Source organism: Polypterus senegalus, chromosome 3 (assembly GCF_016835505.1).
Source record: "Polypterus senegalus isolate Bchr_013 chromosome 3, ASM1683550v1, whole genome shotgun sequence".
Lineage (NCBI taxonomy): Eukaryota > Metazoa > Chordata > Cladistia > Polypteriformes > Polypteridae > Polypterus > Polypterus senegalus.
This window is the reverse complement of record NC_053156.1, coordinates 65643202-65666872: the sequence shown is the minus strand read 5'-3', so window position 1 is coordinate 65666872 and position 23671 is coordinate 65643202. Positions and strand designations below refer to the sequence as shown.

Below are 23671 nucleotides of genomic sequence, written 5' to 3'. Positions count from 1 at the left end.
AAGCACTGGCCTCAAGGAGCCACTCATGTGCAATGTCACATTGGCCCAATTTAGAATCACTGATAAACCCTAAGGTACACACATATAGGATGTGGGAAAAAGACCGGAGTAACCGGAGAAAAATCCCATGCAAACATGGAAAGACACAGACACGTTTCAGTCCATAATTTAATCCCAGGACTGTGGAAGTGTTATTCCACAAAGCTCTCAATTGATCCTTCTTCAGTTGTGTACTCTATACTTCACTAAAGCTGACATCACATATCAGCTCAATCACTCTGTTAGCTGTTCTTCTTCTGTACAACTTTTAAAAACGTTTGCAAGACTCATAACCAAATATTTTGGCGGATTTATTTCAGCATTTTAACTTGATCAGTTTCTTATTGAGGTACGAAAATAAGTGACTCTACAGAGATCTGAATCAATGATAACATCTGCCCCCACAATGGAAAATAACACGTCACTGTCATGAAAGAGAGAAAGGGATGGACAGGTTGTGCAATGAAACCATGTATGTAAAAAACAAGATTATATCACAGATGAGGTACAGGCTATTTATATTTCAAAATTTGAGAATGTCAGTGTTTTGCTAATGGAAATTTGTTAACCTTGTGATATTTTAGGCTTTAGATTGTAATCAAATCTTTCACAATTATTTAAGCTTTAAGCAAATTAGATATAAACCCCACAAATTGTGATGAGTACAACAAGACAAGTTTTGATTTGCATTTGACACAATTTATTTTGCAGGTGATTTAGCGATTGTGAAAAATGAAACTCACTAAAAAGAATGTTTTTGGAAAACAAGAAATACTGCTCTATAAAGACCCATCCACATTTCTGTGCTTATTTGTGTTCTTTTCTGCAGCTGCATAATGCATGAAATTTGTCACTCACCAGTAAATTCAGTTCTATTTATGGCTATCGTTCACATCATCACAGATTAAGTGTATGTGATATGATGCATATGCACCATTGTGCACATTACTATGTTTTCTCCATAGAAAATTTCACTACATGGGAAACTAAATACCATTACCAAGCAAATACTCTTCACTTCACCTTAATTCCTCCAGAAGAGTTGGAGGATATGATAAGTGCTGTGGAGTTTAGCTTCTAACTGGCAAAGTTGGGATATTACCAACAGAATACATTTGGCAGCCCAACAAAATTTCTACACTTGAGAGAAAAATGAGTCCACTGATCATGTTTTTACTAGAGATTTTTATTTAAATCTAAATCACAGGCAGACTCTTCTGAAATTCATTTATTCATTTTCCACCACTTATCCGATGCAATCAAGTCCAAACATCCCTTTTCCCAATCACACTTACCAACTCAAACTGTCGGATCCTAAGGCAATCTGGGAGATATAATCCTCCCAGAGAGCTCTGGGTCTTTTTTTGGTCTCCTGCCAGGAGATTGTGACTGTAAAACCTTCACATGAAGCCGTATGAAAGTTATCCGTATAAGATGCCCGAACCACCTTAGTTGGCTCCTCTCGATGCAGAGGGTCAGTGGCTCTACTCTGAGCCTGTCATGGATGTCTGTGCTTGTCACTCTATCTTTAAGGGAAAGCCTAACCACCCTACAGAGAAAGCTCATTATCCAAAGCGCACGACCATAGGTGAGGGCAGTAATATAAATCAATTGGTAAATTGAGAACTTTGCCAAATAGCTAATACTATTTGAATATAAAAACAATTGCATCATTTTTGGATCCAATTCATGAATAAGCATACCTTTACCTAAAAATTCTTTGGCCCAGTTTCTCATCCACCTTTAGAAAATCTCCAGCTGCAGAGCTCAGGGGCTTGTCACGGATTCCTGAAACTACTGAGGAACTTTTGAAAAGGAGCTAAGGGTCTAAGGGGATCTTTCTCTGCATCAAGCATCATTGGAATCTGTAATGAGTTTTTTTTTTACATAGGTGATAAAAAGTGTAAAAAAAAATAAAAAAAACAAGATAGAAAGAAAAAGGTTTGGAGATCCACCCCGTATATTGTATGCTCTCTTTCAAAAAGTAATGGATCTGCCACTGATTAATCTCTGAGGACTGAGTCCAAAACAAGACTGGAAGGGGAAGGCAAGTTGTTGACTTTATAGTTAATGGGAAAGAAGAGGAGGGTCCAACCGGGACAGGTGGAAATGAGGTCAACAAGGTTGGCTTCAGGTGTTTTTCCCATCAGATGATCTGCATCTTAAGACATTAATGCATTTTGTCAACCCCTGACCCGTCATACCATCTTTAGTTAACCCCATTGACTGCCTCCTATGTGCACGTGTGTGACAAAAGATATCTGTTTTTTAAAAAAAATCTAGATCAGATATTATTTAGCTATCAGTTAATAAAATAAGCTTGAGAAACTCATTTCTCGTTTCTATGATTTATTTTGGTTTTCTTTGTTTCATGAACTATCACAGTTCATTCAACCTTTGTGTTAGTGTCACAGCCTCATACAGTTTGAGTTTCAGATTTTATTTCGGACTGGAGTTTATTCTGTGCTTGTTTAAGTTTACTACCTTCCAAACATGTCCATAATAGAAATGTGCCACATTCATGAAAAAGGTTCCTATCTCCTTGAATGGTTTTGACTCAACAGAGACCATAACTAAGAATCACCAAGCATGTTTTCTCTACTCTTACCTGCAGTGTTAGGCTGAACTGTGTAATACATCTTAACAAAGGAGAGAAGAGTGGTTAAATGGTGAGTACTGCCTACTTAGCTCCAAAGTCCTCAGTTCACACCTTATGCAGGTCATTCTAAGTGTGGACTTTGCACACTCTCTCTGTACTCATAAGGGGTTTTATCTGCCACAGTTGTAGTGCTCCCAAAAGCAGTTTTGTTAGTTGACTGGTATAGCAAATAAATAATGCTAAATAAATAGCATTAAATAATCAATAATTAGTAATCAAACTATCTGTGTGAGTTGAGATTTATGCATAACTAGCTGTGCTAGTCAGGTGCTGTGCTGTGCTTAGACAGGTTGAAATCTAAGTTAACAATGTAGTCCTCAGTGTTAACTTTATTATACACCATATCAATTAAAATGTGTTTTGTAATGTGTGCAGTAATAAAATGCATTATTACAAATGTTTGTGATGTGCCATCTGTTGGAATGAAAAACGCAATGCATATGTCTTGGTTGTATTCAATTTGGTAAGGAATTTGTAAAAGAAGTATTAATGTTTGTGATGCAATATCTATTGGAATGACTGAAGCATAGCAACCGGACGTAAAACACAGACAGACACTTGATCTTTTATTAAGGTGAATGATGTTTTATTTAAATATATACTGATGGAAAAAAGAATAACATTTTCTGGAATGAGAAGACAATAGTTATAGCAAAGAGTGAAGAGAATGTAGCATGGGAAGAATGCAATCCTGTATAGGTAGTGGGGCAATGGTATTCCCTGATGGCTGTTGCCTCTTTTAGTAGGATAATGCACCCTTCCACACTGTAAAAAGTGTTCAGGAATGGTTTGAGGAACACAACAAAGAGTTCAAGATGTTGACTTGGCCTCCAAATTCTCCAGATCTCAATCTGCAGGATGTGCTAGAAAAACAAGTCTGATCTATGGAGGCACTGCAACTTACAGATCTTAAATGATCTGCTGCTAACATCTTGGTCCCTGATACCACAGGACACTTTTAGAGTTCTTGTGGAGTACATACCTCAACAGGTCAGAGGTGTTTTGGTAGCACAAGGGGGATCTACACCATATTAAGCAAGTAGTTTTAATGTTGTGGCTAATCTGTGTGTTTCTGCCAAACCATTCTCACACAAAGTTATGTAGCCTCCAAATTTATGGTCTGTAATCACAAGAAACCAAGGGGAGCATCCACATGCATTGACCTTAGCTTATTTCCAGTTACTAAGTACTATATGATGTTATAAGCAGTAGTGAAGCCACAAAGCATGATCCTTGCATAACTGTCAGCTTATCCAAAAGGATTAAGGCCCTCTGCAGCAGAGAGAAATGATGGTGCAGACCCATTGTGTGTTTAATAAATCAAGTGATATTTTCACCTACAGGTGGCTGATAAAAAGTCTTCACGATGGGAGACATTAAGGCAACAAATTGATTGTCATTGAGTTTACTGGTTTTATTTTTCTTTGTCACTGGGGTCTTGCTGGATGTCCTTCAATATGGTGAATAGATGCTGAAGAAGTCCATTCACGATTATTTACTGGCATACACCCTGATTACCATACAACTGATACAGTCCTAGTTAGCTCTTCACCTGGTCTATAGTTTGTGACAGAAGAAGACATACACTTTTGTGTTGAAAAAAAAAAAAAACAAACAAAATCAGTGAACAAAATTAAGGATAGTGTGCTGATGCATTGGATAGCACTGATGCTTCCTAACTCCAAGGATTTAATTTGGTTCTGAGCTTTCTCAGTCTGTTTAGAATTCTTGTGTTGCCTCTATGGCATTTTCTATGGCGCCCTAGTCCCTTCTTATTTTTTAAAAATGTATGGATTAGCTTAACTGGTTTCAGAGAGAGACAGTGTCATGCGATGGACTGGCATCCCATCAAGGTCACTTCATTCCTAACACCAGTATAAATTCTTGAACTTGTAAATCTGTATTAGATTAAAATAATTTGGGAGTAAATGAATAAAACGTGCATGCGTGTGCCCTGCAGCTGTCTGAAGTCTTGCCTGCCTAGTGCCAATTGCTACCATGATATAATTTAGTTCCAATTGACAGACTTTTTGAGAACAAAAGTGAAGAGAAAGTGAGCCAATATCCTTATAGCTCAGCCTGTTTTCAGCAAAACAGGCCTGATGTGTACAAATATAACAATAAACATTTCAAGGAAATATGAAAACACATTCTTCTCTCTGTGGCTCATGCAAAAGCAACCTTGGACATCTGCCACCAAAACATTTAATTGATCAAAAGGTATTTTTTCACAAGTGCCAAATGTCATCACCACAAAACCTCTCAATACGCAAGATGTATAGCCTAGGAACTGTTTCAATCTTCTGCTATTTAATAATAACTAAACTAAATGAGCAAATCAAGAAAGCTTCCTCAGAGTTCTATAGTCCTTATTTACTTACTGTGCCTTTCAGAGAGCACTATCACAAAACATTTCATAAAGTAAGAGTAACATTACCCTGGAAGATGCAACAATGCAATTTTTATTTTTCTTATTTAACTCACATGTATCATATATGTCATTAACTGATATTCACATAATTATTTCGACATAACTGGGCTTTTTCTACCGACTCTTCTACATGTGAAAAATTATCTTAATATTATATCACCCTGCTACTTTAAACATGTTTGTCTTATCTCTTTTTCATCATAGTTCCATTGAATTATCATGATTATGTCTAACGCTGAGATCTTTCTTTATTACTTGTATGATAAGATCACCACACTCCTGTCTCATCTCCATTCTCAAATTTTTCTTCATTGAACATTTTGATACTCCAGTCACCATCCTTCACTGAAAGTAGCAGACAGGTAGTATTGTGTAGTAATAATAATAATTATGATTATTATTATTACTTATTAAATATTATTAAACATTTATAGTGCATATCCCATACTCAAGGCACTTCTCAAGGTCTCAGAAAGATCAGAGTATATAGAACATCGGATACAAATAATGCCGCTGAATAATCGCTTATTGCTAAACCCCACAACTACTGGTTCACTTCCCACCTGTGAGTCACTATTTGAACTGAAGCAAATCACTTACTCTGCCTGTGTTCCCACTGCATATTCTAAGTCATATTGCTTAAAGACTCCAGCCAAGTATATACTGTAGTAAACTGAATACATTTGAAAATGTAACCCTGTCTTTTTAAAGGTTTAGTGGAGGTGGCTGCTCCAATCAGCAAAATGGCAAAAATGTTCATTTTTTAAAAGTTCTATTTTTATTTAAATATAAACTCTGGGATTTACCATTTTGTCCCCTGTCATTGGTTATATTCACCTGTGCAATGAACACCCTTAACTGTTTTACATACTGTAGTGTTCTATTGGCATGATCGGGCATTTTCTATTAACAAGCACATTAATTCAATATGTTGATTTCATATGCACCGAATTATTTTAAACTTGTTTCCTTGCTCTCTCTATCATCCTTCACCATTCATTTTAATTCTCATGACTATTTCTCACAGTTAAATCTGTCTTTAGTTATGGTGTGAAATGATCTCCACTCTCTCTATTCTCATACATCTTTTCATTCCAAAATCAGGGACTGTGAACAACATTTCTGGGATACGCTGTTCAACAAAAATCAAGGACGGCACGGATGTTCAAATTGAGTGCAGCTTACCTGTGGATAATAAGGTGGCTCAAGTGAACTGGATGAAGATACAGGATTCAAAAAGAACACTGATTGCTGTGTATCATCCCCAGTTTGGTTTGCATGTCCATCATAACAGTTCCAAAGTAAAACTCAACTTTCAGTCCAGCACACAGATGGAGCTGATTGTGAGCAACTCAGATGGTGTCAAGAACAGCACCTTTTGTGGTGAATTTCACATGTTTCCTGTTGGGATTGTGGAAGAATGTGCCATCATGGATATGCCAGATCAACAGTATACAGGTAAGAGAACACATTGGGAAGGGAGGGATAACATTTTGTGTTTTATTCAGAAGTAAAGAAAGACTGAGAACTTCTAGCGAAATAGGAAGAAGCAGTAAAAACATTTAATGACAGATGTGAAATCTATAAATATAAAAGTCAATGTGTGTATGTATGTATGCATGTTCCAGCATCGCTTCCGAATGGCTGCAACAATTTTCATGAAACTTAGTACACGTTTCTCATTGGTATACTAAAAATACTTCAGGGTGAAATCCTGAAGTATAAATCATGTATGCATATTATTATCCAGTTGACACTTGGAATGACCACCAGAGGGTGAACTGGAGATGGCTGCCTGCATTCTTTATGTTTGAGCACCACCGCACCCGTTGCTTTGGAAATTAAATAGAGTTGTCCAGTTCTAAGCATCAACTGGATGATAAATTAACAAACAATGTATGTTATTTTTATTTTTAAAGTTGTGTTTTTTTTTTTATTATTATATTTTTCTCAAACAATTAAAAAAACACAACACTGGTTATTTCAGCTAGTTGGTGATAAAGTTAAAATATTTAAAACACACATTTTTCTAAACTTCTGAGTTTAGAACTTTCACACTTTTCTTAAATCCTTCTTAAATACGTAGGAGGGGGTGATGATTCATTATGGGCTGATCAGATTATACACTAATGTTATAAACAACAGCGTTGAACCTTTGTGCTCAGCAACTTTTAAATTATATTCCAAACCACTGATCTTACACTTAGACTCTCAGAGGGGACACCAGATGTCTGCATCAATGACCAGAAGAGCTCTTATGTCTTTCAAATCCAAGGGCATTCAATTGCTAACAACACGTGACATTTCACATTAATGACCTTTATCGCCAAATTAACTTTAATGAACAGATATATTTTTTATGAGCATTTTTATTATACTTTTATTATAGTCTTATTCTCTTTAGGCCAATAAAGGTTATCATCCATTCATTATGCTACTATACAGTATGCACTCAGGGTGTAGCAAAGTGGTTAGCACTGCTACTTCATGATTTCAAAACCAATACTCGTTCATTACCCGTTTCAAGTTTGCATGTTTTCCCTCATGTCTGGGTGGATTTCTCCTTTCTAATCTACAAAGAAATGTACATCCGGTGATCATAAATGGCCACTTTTTGAGGAGGCCCTGTAACAATCAGGTGCTCCACTTATGGCTGGTTCCTGCTTTGTGTCCAGTATTGCTGTCATAGGCATTGGCTCCCTGTGGCCCTGAACTGGATTTGGTGAGTTTAAGAATGTTATCTGCTTACAGGACTGTCAACAATTCTCCTTTTCTCTCCAGTTGCTGCTCCTTCACATCTCAAAGTTGTGACAGCTGTTGTTGTACTGCTCTGCATCCTGCTGCTCGGTGTACTGGGCTGTTTCAAGCTGAGAAGAATGACAAGGTAATCTTCTCTCATCTGTACAATGATGCAGGATGTCTTTTACCAGGAGGTCCACTCACCTCATGGAGTGAAACATACCTGCAGATGTGTGACTTTTCTGTGCTGAGAGTTGACCTGCATTGCAGTGATACTTGCTACTTCATTCATTTAAATGTTTATGATAGATAGATAGATAGATAGATAGATAGATAGATAGATAGATAGATAGATAGATAGATAGATAGATAGATAGATAGATAGATAGATAGGAGATTCCAAAAACAATTGGATTGAATTTAACCTTTTGTTGCAGCTAGCAATTATTCCCTCACACCCCATGGTTTCTCTTCTTCTTTTTCAAAACAGCAACATTCAACAGGAACACATGAAACACATTTTTAACTTATAAAAAGTATTCAGCTCCTTGCTAGTTTTACATGTTAAAAAGCCCAAGTGTATCTCCTGTGATTTAATGCTGAATAACTTTAAAATGTGAAAACTTCCAAGGCATTGTGAATCTTTATAGGCATTGTGATTTAGATGCAGTGTTACTTTGTACTGCACATGTTTTTTGTGCACTTCTAATCCTAAGATGTTTCATAAAGACCCCTACATATAACTAGCAATATGGAAACAAAGAGAAACAAAAAAAAAATCTGTTTACTGGCCCCTAACATCTGGTGTAAATTGAGCAGGCACTTTATCTGTCTTCAATGTACTTTGTTCACAAACTCAGTTACCTGCACTGCTAAAAACCACTTTAGCTGGCTGGCAGACTGGCTGACCACCAATGTCACATGTTTTCTACTTCTGCCCACACACTGTAACTTCTCACTTTCTTTTTAAGGATGAAGCTCTTTGATGTGCGGCAAGTATTTCTGGTTGATTCTGAGGTACGTGAATGTATTTGTATAAATGATTATTTGAGTGTTTGTGTGGACATATTAGAGAGTGTAAAAGAGAAAGAGCCAGAGGACAGTGACCACTGACCAGAACACATTAAAAAGTATGAATGGCTGCCTTGATGGCATCAGCTTTTTACAGGACTTTTAAATACACCTACCCATAGATTAAAAAAAACCTACACAGTCAAGTACTAAGTGTACATTCCACGGCATTTAAATTCATTTTACAAATACTGTAAATACTCACCTATCATGTGTCAACTTACAAGCATTAAAGTGAGATTATAAAGAGAACAAAAACCATGAACTTAACAACATGTATAAAACAGCAATTGTTATGCCATGCAAGAGGAAAATCAGATACACTGATTTACCAGCTATTAAAATTACATTAAAACCCAATAATATAGTAAAACAGCTTAAATAATTAAAAGATGGGAAATGATTTGATTTTACTATGAAAAGGAACACTAAAGGAGATATTTATCTAAAAATGGTAGCCTTTACCAAGATCAACAGCAATAGAGCGGCTCTTCAGGCACAGATAAAACTGTAGCCCCAACTTTGTCCTTACCACATGTGTGGCAAAACAGATGTGCCAAAAAAAAAACACCAAACATGTTCAATATAAGTCTTATAAAGTATTTTTAACATCACTCCATCCATTCTCAATGCTCTTTTTCCAAGGCAAATCTTCTTCGACATTCTCATAAAATATCCTTACACTGCAACTGCTGCAGAGATGCAATCATGTGCATCTTATTTAAGTTCTGATAATAGACACAAACAAGGCATGTTGAAAGTAACGTTGTTGGATGCGGACTGTGGGCTCCACTTAACTCCTTCGAAATCTAGTGATTACAATTTCACAATAATAATAATGAGAATTCTTTACATTTAAATAACGCTTTTCTCACTATTCAAAGTGCTTTACATAGTGAGTGGGGAGCCACTTCAACCACCACTAATGTGTAGCATCTACCTGGATTGCACCAGTATACCCACTACAAATTAGTGATATGTGGTAAGTAGTGAGAGAGAGAGAGACAGTTAGAGACAGGAGATGATTAGGGGTCAGAATAACTAGGCCATGGTGGGCAATTTAGCCAGGGCACCCATCAGTACTTCCCTTCCCAAGTGTTCTCAGTGTTCCAGTTTTTAAAAAAGCCAGTACTTCTTTGCCTAATGACTAGTGAGGAGCAAAACTCAGAAAACTGAAAAAGAAATTGCAATTCACTCCTAAAACTGACACAATAAGAAAGGTGTTCAGTCCAGTCTAGAGGCATTAAAATGGCATGCAACTGCCTGTCATTTAGAATCTAAAGAAAGATCCACAGGAAAAAATCAAACTGATGATTTACTGACATATGTAGACATTTTGTTGAGTTGCCAGACATGTTGTGGTAGTAGAAGCCCTACTTTTTCAATATTAGCCATTTCAATCCTAAAGATGCATTGGACACAGAAAACAAATGTGAAGCTTCATATCCTCAACATCTTCCACAGGAATTGAGAAGCAGGAAAGTGTAGGTAATGGCAGCTTCCTGTTTTTTTGAGATCTGCCTGTGAAAAAAGGACATCAGTGTGCACAATGGGGTGTTTTAGTATGTCTTTGTGTGGAAAAAATGTAGCATGTCACATTTTTTTACAAATGCACTGTCTTCGTTTGCAGTGATGTGAATGAGAGGCATAAATAGAAATGCTTTTACCAGTGCGGTAAATAAGAGTCCTATCACCCTTTCTGTTCACCTTGTATACCTCAGATTTACATATAAACACCATGTCACTTGTAGAAATTCTCAGATGATTCTGCACTAATGGGGTATATGAATAAGGGGAATGAGAAAGAGTATATAGCAGTTGGGTGAAGGATGTTGTTTATTGTTGCAGAAAGAACCGTTGGCAACTTAGCATCAGCAAAACTAAAAGAACTGGTTATTGACTTCTGCAGCTTCAAACAGCCTCTATGGGACTATTTAGGGAATGGATACTAATGATCAGGCAATCCCTGCACTCCAGGCCAACATTCCTGAAACGGCCCTCTTGATGTCAGTGCCAGCCCCGTTTTTAATCGGCACTTGTATGAGTAGGTGAGCCGCACGAGCCTCATTGAGATGCAGCTTTCTCGAGAAGGTAATTCATATCATGGCCTGCTAAAGTTGATAAACGGCGTTCATTACACAGACCTCTTCTCCGTCTACGGCAGAATCCAGAAGACACGCGAAACCAGGAGTACATTAACTCCGATAGTAGAAAGAATAATTTAATGACCCTTATACAATTGGATTTTTATAGTGTCATTCGTTACAAGGCTCTTTAATGCGCAAAAACAACAGTACGCCCATTCATTCATTTTCCTATCCAGCTTATCCAGATGTATACGTAACTAAATACAGTACACTATGCCAGCAGTCAATACTGAACAAATGAAGCTCATAATATCAGTTCGTGTTTCATTGTTATATAGTTTTATAGTTTCTTTTTATGTACTTATTTTTATGACGTTGCCATACCTAACTAGAGAAGTTCCCGTTTTCTCAAGAGAGAAAAGTGAGCCGAGTTCCCGGTAATCGCACCCTCACTCTGTGCAGGAGCTCACTTTCGTCATCGTCGACGTCACACGCCAGCTGTTAAGAGTCTGGAATATTCGAGAATCCCGCGCGCAGAACTCATCAAGGAGCAAATAATAAAGAGCCTGAAGGAAGTGTCACATCGTGGTGTATGAAACTGTCAGACAGACAGACTCCGGAAAACCACAATAGAAGAAAATACTTTGAACATCAGCAGTACTTACACAAACGAGCAGACTCGTGCGCTGTACGATAAACAATAAATAGACATTCGATCCGCAGATGATACATTGGAGGAAATTCTAATTGATCATCCCCCTCCGATAAGCCACATACCACATCAAGCAGTGACTTGAACTGTGACGATTAGGAGGTTTTCATTTTGCAATGTATACATAATGGAGTGATTATCAATTAAAATAGATTTTTATGATTATAAAAAAATAAAGCTTATGTTATGCTGCTTACGTTTCTGTAAGTTTACTCTAAAAATGCAATACATCTTATGTATAAGACTCCCCAATCCCATTTTTTTTACATTTTGCGGGTATAACTGAAGTTATTTGTGCTGATGTATAAGTGGGTAGTGTTTGGCTGAAATATATGGGTAACATGGTAAAAGTCAGTTATAAATACACACGTTTTTATGGAAAGTAACCCATTTATTGACATGACTCTCCTGGGGGGAAGGTATGGGGTAGTGGATGTTTTCAAAGTTTATAAAAATATGGAAAAAGTGTGGTAAGGCCATGATAGAGCACTATAAAATAAATGAAACAGGAGAGGGCAGCCTTGTGTCATTCCTGTCCATGTGGAATACTGACAAAATAAAACAAGAACAAATATAACATGAAAAGGATTAATTTCTTCCTCTTCATATTTTTCCACTTCTATGTGGGGTCGATGTGCTTGTTCAACTTTTTCCATACAGTTCAGTCCTGCATCTCCTTGCCAATCAATCCCTTTTCCTTTAGATCTTCTTTTACTTTATCCATCCACCTTTGCTTTGGCCTCCATCACTTTTTCTTCTCTGTACTTAAATTCCCATCACTCTTTTACCCACATATTCATTGTATTTCCTCATCACATGTCCATACCGTTTCAGCCTACTTGCTTGTACTTCCATCCATCCATCCATCCATCCTCTTCCGCTTACCCGAGATTGGGTCAGCAGCTTGAGCAGAGATCCCCAGACTCTCCCCAGTCACTTCTTCTAGCTTTTCCTGGGGAATCCTGAGGCGTTCCCAGGCTAACCAAGAGACATAGTCCCTCCAGCGTGTCCCGGGTCTTCCCCGGGGCCTCCTCCCGCTTAGAAGTGTCTGGAACACCTCACCAGGGAGGCGTCCAGGAGGCATCCTGATCAGATTCCCAAGCCACCTCATCTGACTCCTCTCGATGCAGAGGAACAATGGCTCTACTCCGAGCTCTTCCCGGACGACTGAGCTTCTCACCCTATCTTTAAGGGAAAGCCCAGACACCCTGCGGAGGAAACTCATTTCAGCTGCTTGTATCCGCGATCTCGTTCTTTCAGTCACTACCCACAGCTCATGACCATAGGTGAGGGTAGGAGTGTACTTCGACTGGTAAATTGAGAGCTTTGCCTTACGGCTCAGCTCCTTTTTCACCACAGCAGACCGATGCAGAGCCCGCATCACTGCGGACGCCGCACCAATCTGCCTGTTGATCTCCCGCTCCATTCTTCCCTCACTCGTGAACAAGACCCCGAGATACTTGAACTCCTCCACTTAGGGCAGGATCTGGCTCCCAACCCTGAGAGGGCACTCAACCCTTTTCCGGCTGAGGACCATGGTCTCGGATTTGGAGGTGCTGATTCCCATCCCAGCCTCTTCACACTCGGCTGCAAACAGATCCAGAGAGAGCTGATGATGCAAATAGGACAACATCATCTGCAAAAAGCAGTGACCCAATTCTGAGCCCACCAAACTGGACCCCCTCAATGCCCTGGCTGCGCCTAGAAATTCTGTCCATAAAAGTTATGAACAGAATCAGTGACAAAAGGCAGCCCTGGTGGAGTCCAACTCTCACCGGAAACGGGTTCGACTTACTGCCGGCAATGCGGACCAAGCTCTGACACCGGTTGTACAGGGACCGAACAGCCCTTATCGGGGGTCTGGTACCCCATACTCTCGTAGCAACCCCGACAGGATTCCCCAAGGGACACGGTCGAACGCCTTTACCAAGTCCACAAAACACATGTAGACTGGTTGGGCAAACTCCCATGCACCCTCCAGGACCCTGCTAAGGGTGTAAAGCTGGTTCACTGTTCTGCGACTAGGGCGAAAACCACACTGTTCCTCCTGAATGTGAGGTTCGACTATCTGATGGACCCTCCTCTCCAGGACCCCCGAATAGACTTTTCCAGGGAGGCTGAGGAGTGTGATCCCTCTGTAGTTGGAACACACCCTCCAGTCCCCTTTCTTAAAGAGGGGGACCACCACCCTGGTCTGCCAATCCAGAGGCACTGTCCCTGATGTTCATGCGATGTTGCAAAGGCGTGTCAATCAAGACAGTCCTACAACATCCAGAGCCTTGAGGAACTCCAGGCGTATCTCATCCACCCCCAGGGCCCTGCCACCAAGGAGTTTTTTGACCACCTCGGTGACCTCAGTCCCAGAGATTGGAGAGCCAACCTCCAAGTCCCCAGGCTCTGCTTCCTCATTGGAAGGCATGTTAGTGGGATTGAGGAGGTCTTCGAAGTACTCCCCCCACCGACCCACAATGTCCCGAGTCGAGGTCAGCAGTGCACCATCCCCACTATATACAATGTTGACACTGCACTGCTTTCCCCTCCTGAGACGCCGGATGGCGGCCCAGAATCTTCTCGCAGCCAAAGAAAGGTGTCTTTTTGTTTGACTTCTCAATGGGTCTCTGTGTAATTGTGGTAGTTATCCTTACTGGCAAATTGCCTATTTAAATAGTATGATTAATGGTTTTGTCTGTTTGTCCACACTGTATGTCTTATTTGCACTATATGCCCACTGTTAGCCCTGAGCGTCATCATTTCATCATTGAGAAAGTTTACTTTGACTTTGGACATGTGGGGCTAGTTCACTAGTATGCTGAGCTGAAGGTTTTGTGGATTGAAAAGAACTATGAGAAAGTTGGGAAATAAGGGTGGCGGGAGTCACAGCAGAAACGATGTATAGTGTCAGGAGGTAAATGTGACAGAGATAAATGGTTGCCTCTCTCTGTGCTTTGCTATCTCTGCTGCTGGTTTGTAAAAAGCATCAACCTGGTAAACTGTACAGGTCACTGAAAGCCTGAGAAGATTGATATGTGATCTTTTTTGCTGCCTTGATGACTCATGCACTTTTCTATTTCCTCCTGTAGGCCAAGACAGCAGAACCAGAAGGTGGTGAAGTCTCCAGGCTTTATATGATGATTAATGCAGACTATTTTAGTGTCCATGAAGCCAATGCAGGGATGGAAGAGAAGGACCTGCAGCAGCTTTTGCCAGTCTCTCTAGTCTCACCTAGCTTACAGAATGGTAATGAGAGTTATTACGCATTGAGAGAAGGGAAACCGACCACATCTTCCCAGCAGTGCTGACCCATCTCTTGGTTCCCTGGTTTCTGTTCAGCATCCTCTTCTGGCTGGCAAAGCAATAGCTTTATTATTATTAGTGTCCTTTATGGAAAGACATATTGGGTGTAGCTTGAGATCAACATGTATAAAAGATCTGATGACACACACTTAAGGAAGGAAAAGTGGCATCCCATTTTTTACAAACACAAAGAAGTTAGGTGGGGTAGGTCTCCTACGTGACCCTCTCATTGTTATCCAGTACACATAATTAAATACTCGTGACTGTGAATTTGACCATTTCAGACAGTCAGTCTGAATAGTGGTTAGACATGTAGGCAGGCATCTCTCTTTCTATTGTGGTTAGAAGTACAAGTACTCTTACATTACATGCCCACCTAAGCAGTACTGTGTTACAAAACAGGTTTTTAGTAGTGGCCTGTGGGCAAAAATTAACACAGAGTAGGAGCAGTATTAAGAACAAGGTCAGGGGTCCTGTAGCCTTCTTCACTAGCCCTGTAATTTGTGCGTTAATTATTGTTGAATGAGCTTTGTTGGTGAGAGACTGAATAAAGGTGAGTCCTCCCACTACACGGCAGCAACATTAGATACCTTCCAATACAGCAATGATCTGCGCTGTGCTAGGGCCATCATAACTCTGAATTTAAGAGAGTGAATGGAAAGATAGATGGATGGATGGATGGATTTTTCTAGACCACCTGAACTAGATTGGTTCTCTTTTTCTGCATATTAACATTTTACCTATAAGAGGAGGCTGATTAGTTATTTTTTACTTAAAACTGGAACTAGTACTATTCTGTGCAATAGCAGGTAGAAATGAAAAAATAGTGATATTGGAAAGATTGTAAGAGGAGAGAATGAGAAAGAAAGGCTTAAGGACAGCCGTTAAATATGAGCTAAAGGTCAATACTGGGAGTTCAAGAAGAAGCCAATTAACAAATCCAAAAAGTCTGAGTCCAAGTTTGAGTCAGAAGAAAAGCCAGAAAGTCTAAACCAGTGGTTTCCAAACTTGGTCTTGGGGACCCACAGTGGATCCAACCAGATTCACAACCAGTGATAACTGATTTCATTTAATTAGCTGGTCTTTTTTCTCCTCCCTTGTTCTACATTCAGAAAGGCTCAGCAGTATGGATTTTAAATTTATAAGACATTTATAAATATTTCTGTTTTTGCTCTAGCTTTAAATGCTTATCTCTCTTTTGTTGTTTCTATCAGTTTTCCCCTTTTCAGGTGTAGTGTGCCCCCTTTACTGTATCTTAATAATGACAATTAAAAACAAGCAGGCCAGACACCTGGAGAGACAACACCGAAGTCTGCAGCTACTTCAGCATCATTCCCACTAAATTAGTAAGTAATGGACTTAATAATTACATTATCCCTGTATAGCAGCTTAATACAAAATGTAGCAGTTTTATAATTTCTACATTGACCCATAAACACAGAAAGTAGGAATGGACACCTCACTTAAAGAGACTAGGAGTGCAATTAAAAACCTGCAGCCACAGGGAGTTCCCTGGACCAAGTTTGGGAACCACTGGTCTAAACTATAATTAGATGCAAGTGTTCCCTACAAACAATGAAAATCACAAACTGCTTTTAGTTTAATTTTTATCCAAATACTTTGATGCTTATATCTGGGCACCATCATAGTTAATATGAAAACGCATGTGACATCATGGTGATGTAATATCCTGCCATGTAATTAGCAATGCCCATTCAAACCACAAACAAGATGGTAGTGCCAGTGAAAACAAAATTCAAAATGGCTGCAGTTGCAATCAAACTGTTGTGATCCATTAACCCGAAATAGCAAAAGTGGTATGAGGCCTCCAATAGCAGGCAGGGAAGCAGGCCAGAATTCTTACATGCCAAGAAGTTGAACTAGAAGGCAGCCTGAGTTCCCATTTTAGTGGCTGGCTTTGGCCTACATCATGGCAAACTGCACTTCGCTTCAACAGTTCAAAAATAAAACAATACTGACAAAATTTAGTCCAAGCCCCACCAGAGTGAGGATGACAGTAAACCTCCAGCTTGTAGATGAAAGGCCAAACAATGCATTTTTCTAAAACGATATTTATTTTAAAAAAAAATCACAGGAAATGCTCAAAAGATAAAAAAATTTCCAACTAGGCAATTTTTGGAACAACCAAGTTCCAAACACTATGCAGAGATCCCAAGAACAGATGCTAAAGAGTCAAAAAGTAAATAAATATAAGAAATTGCAACAGCTAAAAAAGGAAAACTCAACATCCACCAACTACATACAATGTTACACAGAAGGACTGCAGTTCCCATGAGTCTTTATAGGGTGGGGAGCAGTCCATCACTGGAGATTGACAGGTGGGCCCATCTCTTGGAAACCAACCACATAACACAAAAGACATGGCAGAATAAGTAAGGGTCCATACGTAGAAACGAAAATGATAAAAAATAAATAATTATACAAATAATAATAAGCAACTACAATAACATAAATGATAATAACCAAATGACCAAAATTTACTAGTACAGCATTTACAAATTAACAGTAATTTACACATATGCCAGAGTAGCGATTGTGTCTTAAACGTAATACAAACAAATTGGCACCCTGAGAACAAAGCAAAAGCAGCTGTGAAGAAAATAGCCCGTTTTCAATCAACCAAGCAATCGAGCAATCTACAGTATACATCCATCCACCAATCGATTTACCAGAAAGGATCAATCTGTTTAAACGAAAAGCTCCTTTCATACACAACACCATTATAGTACACTTTTCAAAGCATATACAACAGAATGCAGAAGCAGCATCAGATAATAAATTTGACCACAAAAACTCCTTTAAGTAGTTCAGTTTTGTCTCAGCAGATAGGCCCCATGGTTGTTGCTGGCGAGATGATAATTCCTTCCATGTGCACTGTCAATGATGAAGTACTGCACTCAAATGTGTGATAGCAATGGCTCCATATGGCTAGAGAAATGCAAGCAATTTAATTGGAAAGTGAGCTAAACTTCGCAAAATAAATCTGTAATGACCTCCTTATGGCAGATGATTCTGGTTTAATTACTATTCTCATCCTTCTTGATCTGAGTGCAGCCTTTGACACTATTTGTCACACTTCTCTTCTCAATAGATTATCTTCGATTGGCATTACCCACACTCCACTCGATTGGTTCAGATCCTACCTCTCAGGCCACACTCAGTTTAGCTTAAAACTTTCCCAACCCACTGCTGTTACTTCTGGTGTACCCCAGGGCTCTGTTCTGGGGCGCCTCCTTTTCATTATTTACCTCCTTCCCCTTGGTAATATCTTTCATAAATATAACATTAGCTTCCACTATTATGCTGATGACACCCAGCTCTATCTCACTAGCAAACCTACTGCTTCCTTTCCACCCTCCTCACTTACTGATTGCATAGCAGAAATCAAATACTGGTTTTCTTCAAATTTTTTAAAATTTAATAGTGAGATAACTGAGGTTCTCCTCATTGGTACAAAATCAACATTATTTCAAACTGATCATTTTTCATTTGTTATTGATAATTCCTCTGTCTCCCCTTCCCCACAGGTTAAGAGTCTGGGTGTCATCCTTGACAGGACTTTATCCTTTCAATCCCACATCAATAACATCTCCCGGTCTGCATATTTCCACTTGCGTAACATTAATCGTATTCGCTACTCCCTCACTCCCCACACCACTGCTATCCTAGTTCATAAACTTGTCACTTCTCGTCTGGATTATTGCAATTGCCTTTTCATTGGTCTTTAATGCAAATCTCTTTACAAGCTTCAACTGGTCCAGAATTCAGCTGCCCGCATCATTACTAGAACCCAGTCTATTCACCATATCACTCCCGTTTTGCAGCAGCTTCATTGGCTTCCAGTTCAGTTCTGAATTCAATTCAAACTTCTCCTGCTAACTTTTAAGACTATCCACAACCTTGCCCCTCCATATCTGTCTGACCTCCTCCATGTTGCCATTCCCTCCCGTACCCTTAGATCCTCTTCCTCCATCCACTTGACTGTCCCCTACGTCCATCTAAACTATGGGGAGCAGAGCATTCAGTTGTTCTGCTCCCCAGCTTTGGAACTCACTACCATCTGAACTTAGAAATAGTTAGTCATTTTCACTTTTCAAATCTAAACTTAAAACTCATTTGTTTAAGACTGCTTTTTCTCTTTGATTACAATAGCTCTGTCTGATTTTAACTTTATTTTACTTTTGTTAATAATCTGTGTTTTGTTTATTGTTCAGTGTCCTTGAGTGTTTAGAAAGGCGCCTACAAATAAATAAAATGTCTTATTATTATTACTGTAGCTAATGTGCACTGTTAATTCACGTGTGCTAAAAAAGTAAATTCATTATATGCCCACTTCTCTTTTACACATGGAAAAAGTTAAAGCATTAACAAACTGTACTGTTTCCTGAATGCTTACTGTGTAAATAAAAGGTTTCTGCATTGGGCCCGGTAGCCATGATGGTTATTGTATATTGGTGGTGCACTTGCGTTTCTGTCTTATGAGAACATAGGTGTTAATGTTAGTTTCTTAAATCCCATGAAATTTGTCATAATCATAGGTTCACTGAAAGTGTTAAAGACTTTTAAAATCCTTTAAAAATTAATAATCCTGGCAAAATTTACTGTACATCAATGCCTTACCAAACTTTATAACTTAATCCAATATTATTCTCAGATTTATACACACACCAACATGATTCTCCATTCATTTAACACTGAATACCAGTAATCCTAAAGATATTAAACTACAAACTCTTCCTTTTGTATTATTAGTATATTGGAAATAACTGTTTTATGAAGCACATGAGAAATAGTGGTGCAGCAATTACTGCTATTGCCTCACTGCTCCAGAGTTCCACTCTGTTCATATTTAGTTTGCACTTTATTCCCGGGTTCATTTTCATTTTTCAGCCTCTACTCTGCTTTTCTTGCTGTATACCAAAAAGTAGACTGATTGACAATTCTAAACTATCCCTTCCAGGAGGAGAAAGGATAGCCCTGGATAGGTACTGAAGCCTTCTAAACCCTAAATTGGGTTGGGTAGGTTTAACAATGTTGTTTTATATGTTTCCAGGATTCATTTTATGACCCCAAACTGGCTTCTGTAGGAATCATAATGGATCAATATGAGCATCACATAATTTTGCATTTGTGTTGATTTTTGTTTGCGACAATTATAATTTTTACTTTCTCATATACGAAGTATAAGAAAAGTATTGTAACAGAGCAATATTTCGACCTCAAGATTTTGATGAATCACAATGTTTTATAACTCCCTGAGTCTGATTTACTTTCTCATAGGGAAAATATTGTAATCATCCAAAAACTCGATTTCGAGATTTAAATGAATCTCAACGTTTTAGACCTCCCTGATTCTGAAAATACAATTTTTGGAATTATGTCTGTGTGTCTGTCTGTGTGTGTATGTAAACACGATAGCTTGAATATGTTTTCGGTTAGGTCCACCAAATTTTGCATACAAGTATTAACTAGGTAGAAAACATAGATTTCTATCCACTTTTGAGCTATTTCCGCTAACCAGAAGTGGTACTTTTAGTTCATGCAGCTGCAGAGTCCGATTTATTCAACTTTTCTTTTATAATAATTATTGTTGATGGTTCTTTAATATACATAATGAAAAAAATATAAACATTGTCTTGTGGTTTACTCTTCAAATATCCATCCCCATATCTGAGTATAAAAGAAAGTCTAGGGGAGACAACTCATGATTTTTTTCCTGTGATTCACTTACACTTTCCTTAGGTTTTGAAAATTTAGAATTCACTTTCACTTTTATTTTCTACTTTTATTTTGGGCTAAAGCCACTTGTGAGTGGGACCACCAAAACAGGTGAGTTTAAACTTCAGGCACAGATTCAAATCTTTACAACATCAGGCTTACAGTCCCATATTTCACAATGGAATACATTGTAATCCACATATGCTAGCATGTCTACCTACAAGAGCAACTTCTAGCGAGTTACACAAAATTAACAACACATAAAATTCTTTGCAAAACCTCTCTTTAACTTTTTCTAGGGAAAAAGATAAGCCATGAATGGTCTTTCAGAAACATGGAGCTGGACACACAGTGTATTGCATACCTTTTGCACAATGCATTTGGAAATATGTTTGTGTCAGTATATTAAGAAATGTATGTTTCAGAATTTTTTTTAGATGTAATGTTAAAATATACAGTATATTTGAATATTATTATGTCCATGTATTTTCAGGTATATTGCAATATGTTTAATTTTCATAAGGACAACCTAAAACATTAAAAAAGAAGAGAGATAAAAGGCAGTGCATTTAGCTTTGAGCAAAAAGAACTTCACTATTAACAATTTCTTGTACTGAAGTTACAAAAAATACTTCTATTATCCCTTAACCCAACACAATCAGGGATAACCATTAAATGGCTTTATAAATAATCAATTTCTATAATTCTGTGTGTGCAACTTATTTAACCTCCATCCACCCCACTAGGAAAAGGGCAAACTCTTATAACCTCACCAACTGTCTCTCATCCAACAAGATCAAAAGGAATAAACCATTTCACCTGTAACCTGTAGGGGATGCCACTGAGCCCCAAGCCACAAATACAACAACAACTACACAAGTCTCAAGTTCAGCAATAATTTATTTTGGTAGATATCTGCATACAGGTTATTTTTTAAGCAATCCCACAAGCACAATTGCTTCTTCTTTCTCTTCCTTCCTGTCCTTCTATTCCTCCATTCTCTGACTCTTTGAATGGAAATGAGATGATTCTTTATATACAAGGCTCAGGAATTCAGCTGGTGTCAGGGCGAAGCGTGTGGGAATCACTTCCCAGTCAGGGGCTCCCAATATAGGAAGAGTTGCTTTCAACAATGCACTCTGTTGGCACTCAGAGGCTCCGATAGGGCTGCCCTTCAAGACTACAGGTCCCATGATACCCCTGCAAAAAAGCACTGCCACCTCCCGTGATGAATGATAAACTGTCCCAGTCCATTCACTACACAGCAACTGGCCCAATTGGGATAGGAATCATTAGCTATCCTGGGTGGGTTGTTTCTTCCGTTATGCTGTCCATCCATTATGGCTTCCTGGTTGTGTAAAGCAGCTTTCTCCAACCCAGCTGGGATGCTGGTCCCTCTGTGTTGCCATGCACACACCCCACATACTCTTTTTCCCAAATGTATAAAAAGAATACCATTTATCTGTATATTTATAGCTATACAATTCTAATCTTGAAATAGCCAATTTGAAGTTGTTATGTAGTATCTAACTAAATATACATATATGCCTTATGCCTCCTGTTAAAAAAAAAAATCAAGCATGAAGTAAAATGCTCCCCTTCTAATGACAAAGTATTTTTTTCCTAAATCTTGCAGTTATGAGTTTCAGAAGTATTATACACTATTGGGTTATTTAAACAATGGCTTTTGCACAACTGCAGGGAGTGCAAACACCATGGCCAAAAAAACTTTTTGGACCATACCATGCCATCAGGTGAGGGATATATTTTTAATTAGAACATTAGAACACTCTAGACTAGAACAGACCATTCAGCCCAACAAAGCTCGCCTGTCCTATCCACTTATTTCTTCCACAAAAACATCAAGTCGAGTTTTAAAAGTTCCCAACGTCTTACTGTATACCATACTACTTGTTGGCTTATTCCAAGTGTCTATCGTTCTTTGTGTAAAGAAAAACTTCCTAATGTTTGTGCGAAATTTACCCTTAACAAGTTTCCAGCTGTGTCCCCGTGTTCTTGATGAACTCATTTTAAAATAACAGTCTCGATCCATCCATCCATCCATTTTCCAACCCGCTGAATCCGAACACAGGGTCACGGGGGTCTGCTGGAGCCAATCCCAGCCAACACAGGGCACAAGGCAGGAACCAATCCTGGGCAGGGTGCCAACCCACCGTAGCAGTCTCGATCTACTGTACTAATTCTTTCCCATTAACTGAGTAGTTGGGTAATATGAGAATTTTTTAGTTACTGTAGCGACTAATTTTGGCACTGTGTGTGTTCACTTCTAACTGTGCTAACGCATAGATTGAATCTAACATAGAAACAGGAAAAGGTGGTGCACATCACCACACTGTGATGGCATCTTGTTCTTTAGTGGGTGCTGCCATTTTGAACTTTTGTTGGTATGATGTGGTTACCTGTTGCTAGTGGGCATGTCCCGGAAGTCTCCCTCTCTCCTTGTCCAAGTTTGTGGTTGACCTGTCTAAACTAATCTCTTTCTTTCCTCTTGAGGTATTTAAAAACTTCCTTTGTTTACTTGATAGCAAACTTTGGTTTATGTATTGGGCATTGATATTTTGTTTTTTAATAGTATTTATGATTTTGACCTCATCTAGCATTCTAGTAAATATTTTGCCCTTCATCTACTGGTCCTTTTCACCTGCAGTAGAACAGATTTAACATATATTTAGTGAGTAACCACGTGGCTTCATTTTAAATTTTGCTACTTTAATTTATCTGAAAATTATGAGGATGAAATAAATATGCAATGCACAAAAATGCAGTATGGGAATTGTACTCATAATATTCAGTCTGTGATGATATCTCTGATTAAGGCAGCTTTGCAAAATACAGAAAATGTTAGTGTGTTGGGTTACCATTGCTTATTGCTCTTTTAT

At 38.6% G+C, this 23671-nt stretch overlaps 1 protein-coding gene across 3 annotated transcripts in view; it reads left to right on the top strand.

The window, feature by feature from the left end:
* The window catches only part of si:ch211-196f2.6 (immunoglobulin domain-containing protein), a 53727-nt gene that overhangs the window by 11911 nt on the left and 18145 nt on the right, over positions 1-23671 (top strand). For 2 of the 3 annotated variants that reach the window (XR_005632917.1, XR_005632918.1), the window contains exons 2-5: positions 6234-6587; positions 7911-8013; positions 8840-8885; positions 14819-16378. Coding sequence is in view for 1 of the 3 variants with exons in the window: in XM_039747387.1 (XP_039603321.1) it covers positions 6234-6587; positions 7911-8013; positions 8840-8885; positions 14819-15037 (722 nt within the window). In the remaining 2 variants the exon portion in view is untranslated. Of the gene's footprint in view, positions 1-6233; positions 6588-7910; positions 8014-8839; positions 8886-14818; positions 18104-23671 lie in introns of those variants that run through there. The other variant, XM_039747387.1, reaches the window with a different exon arrangement.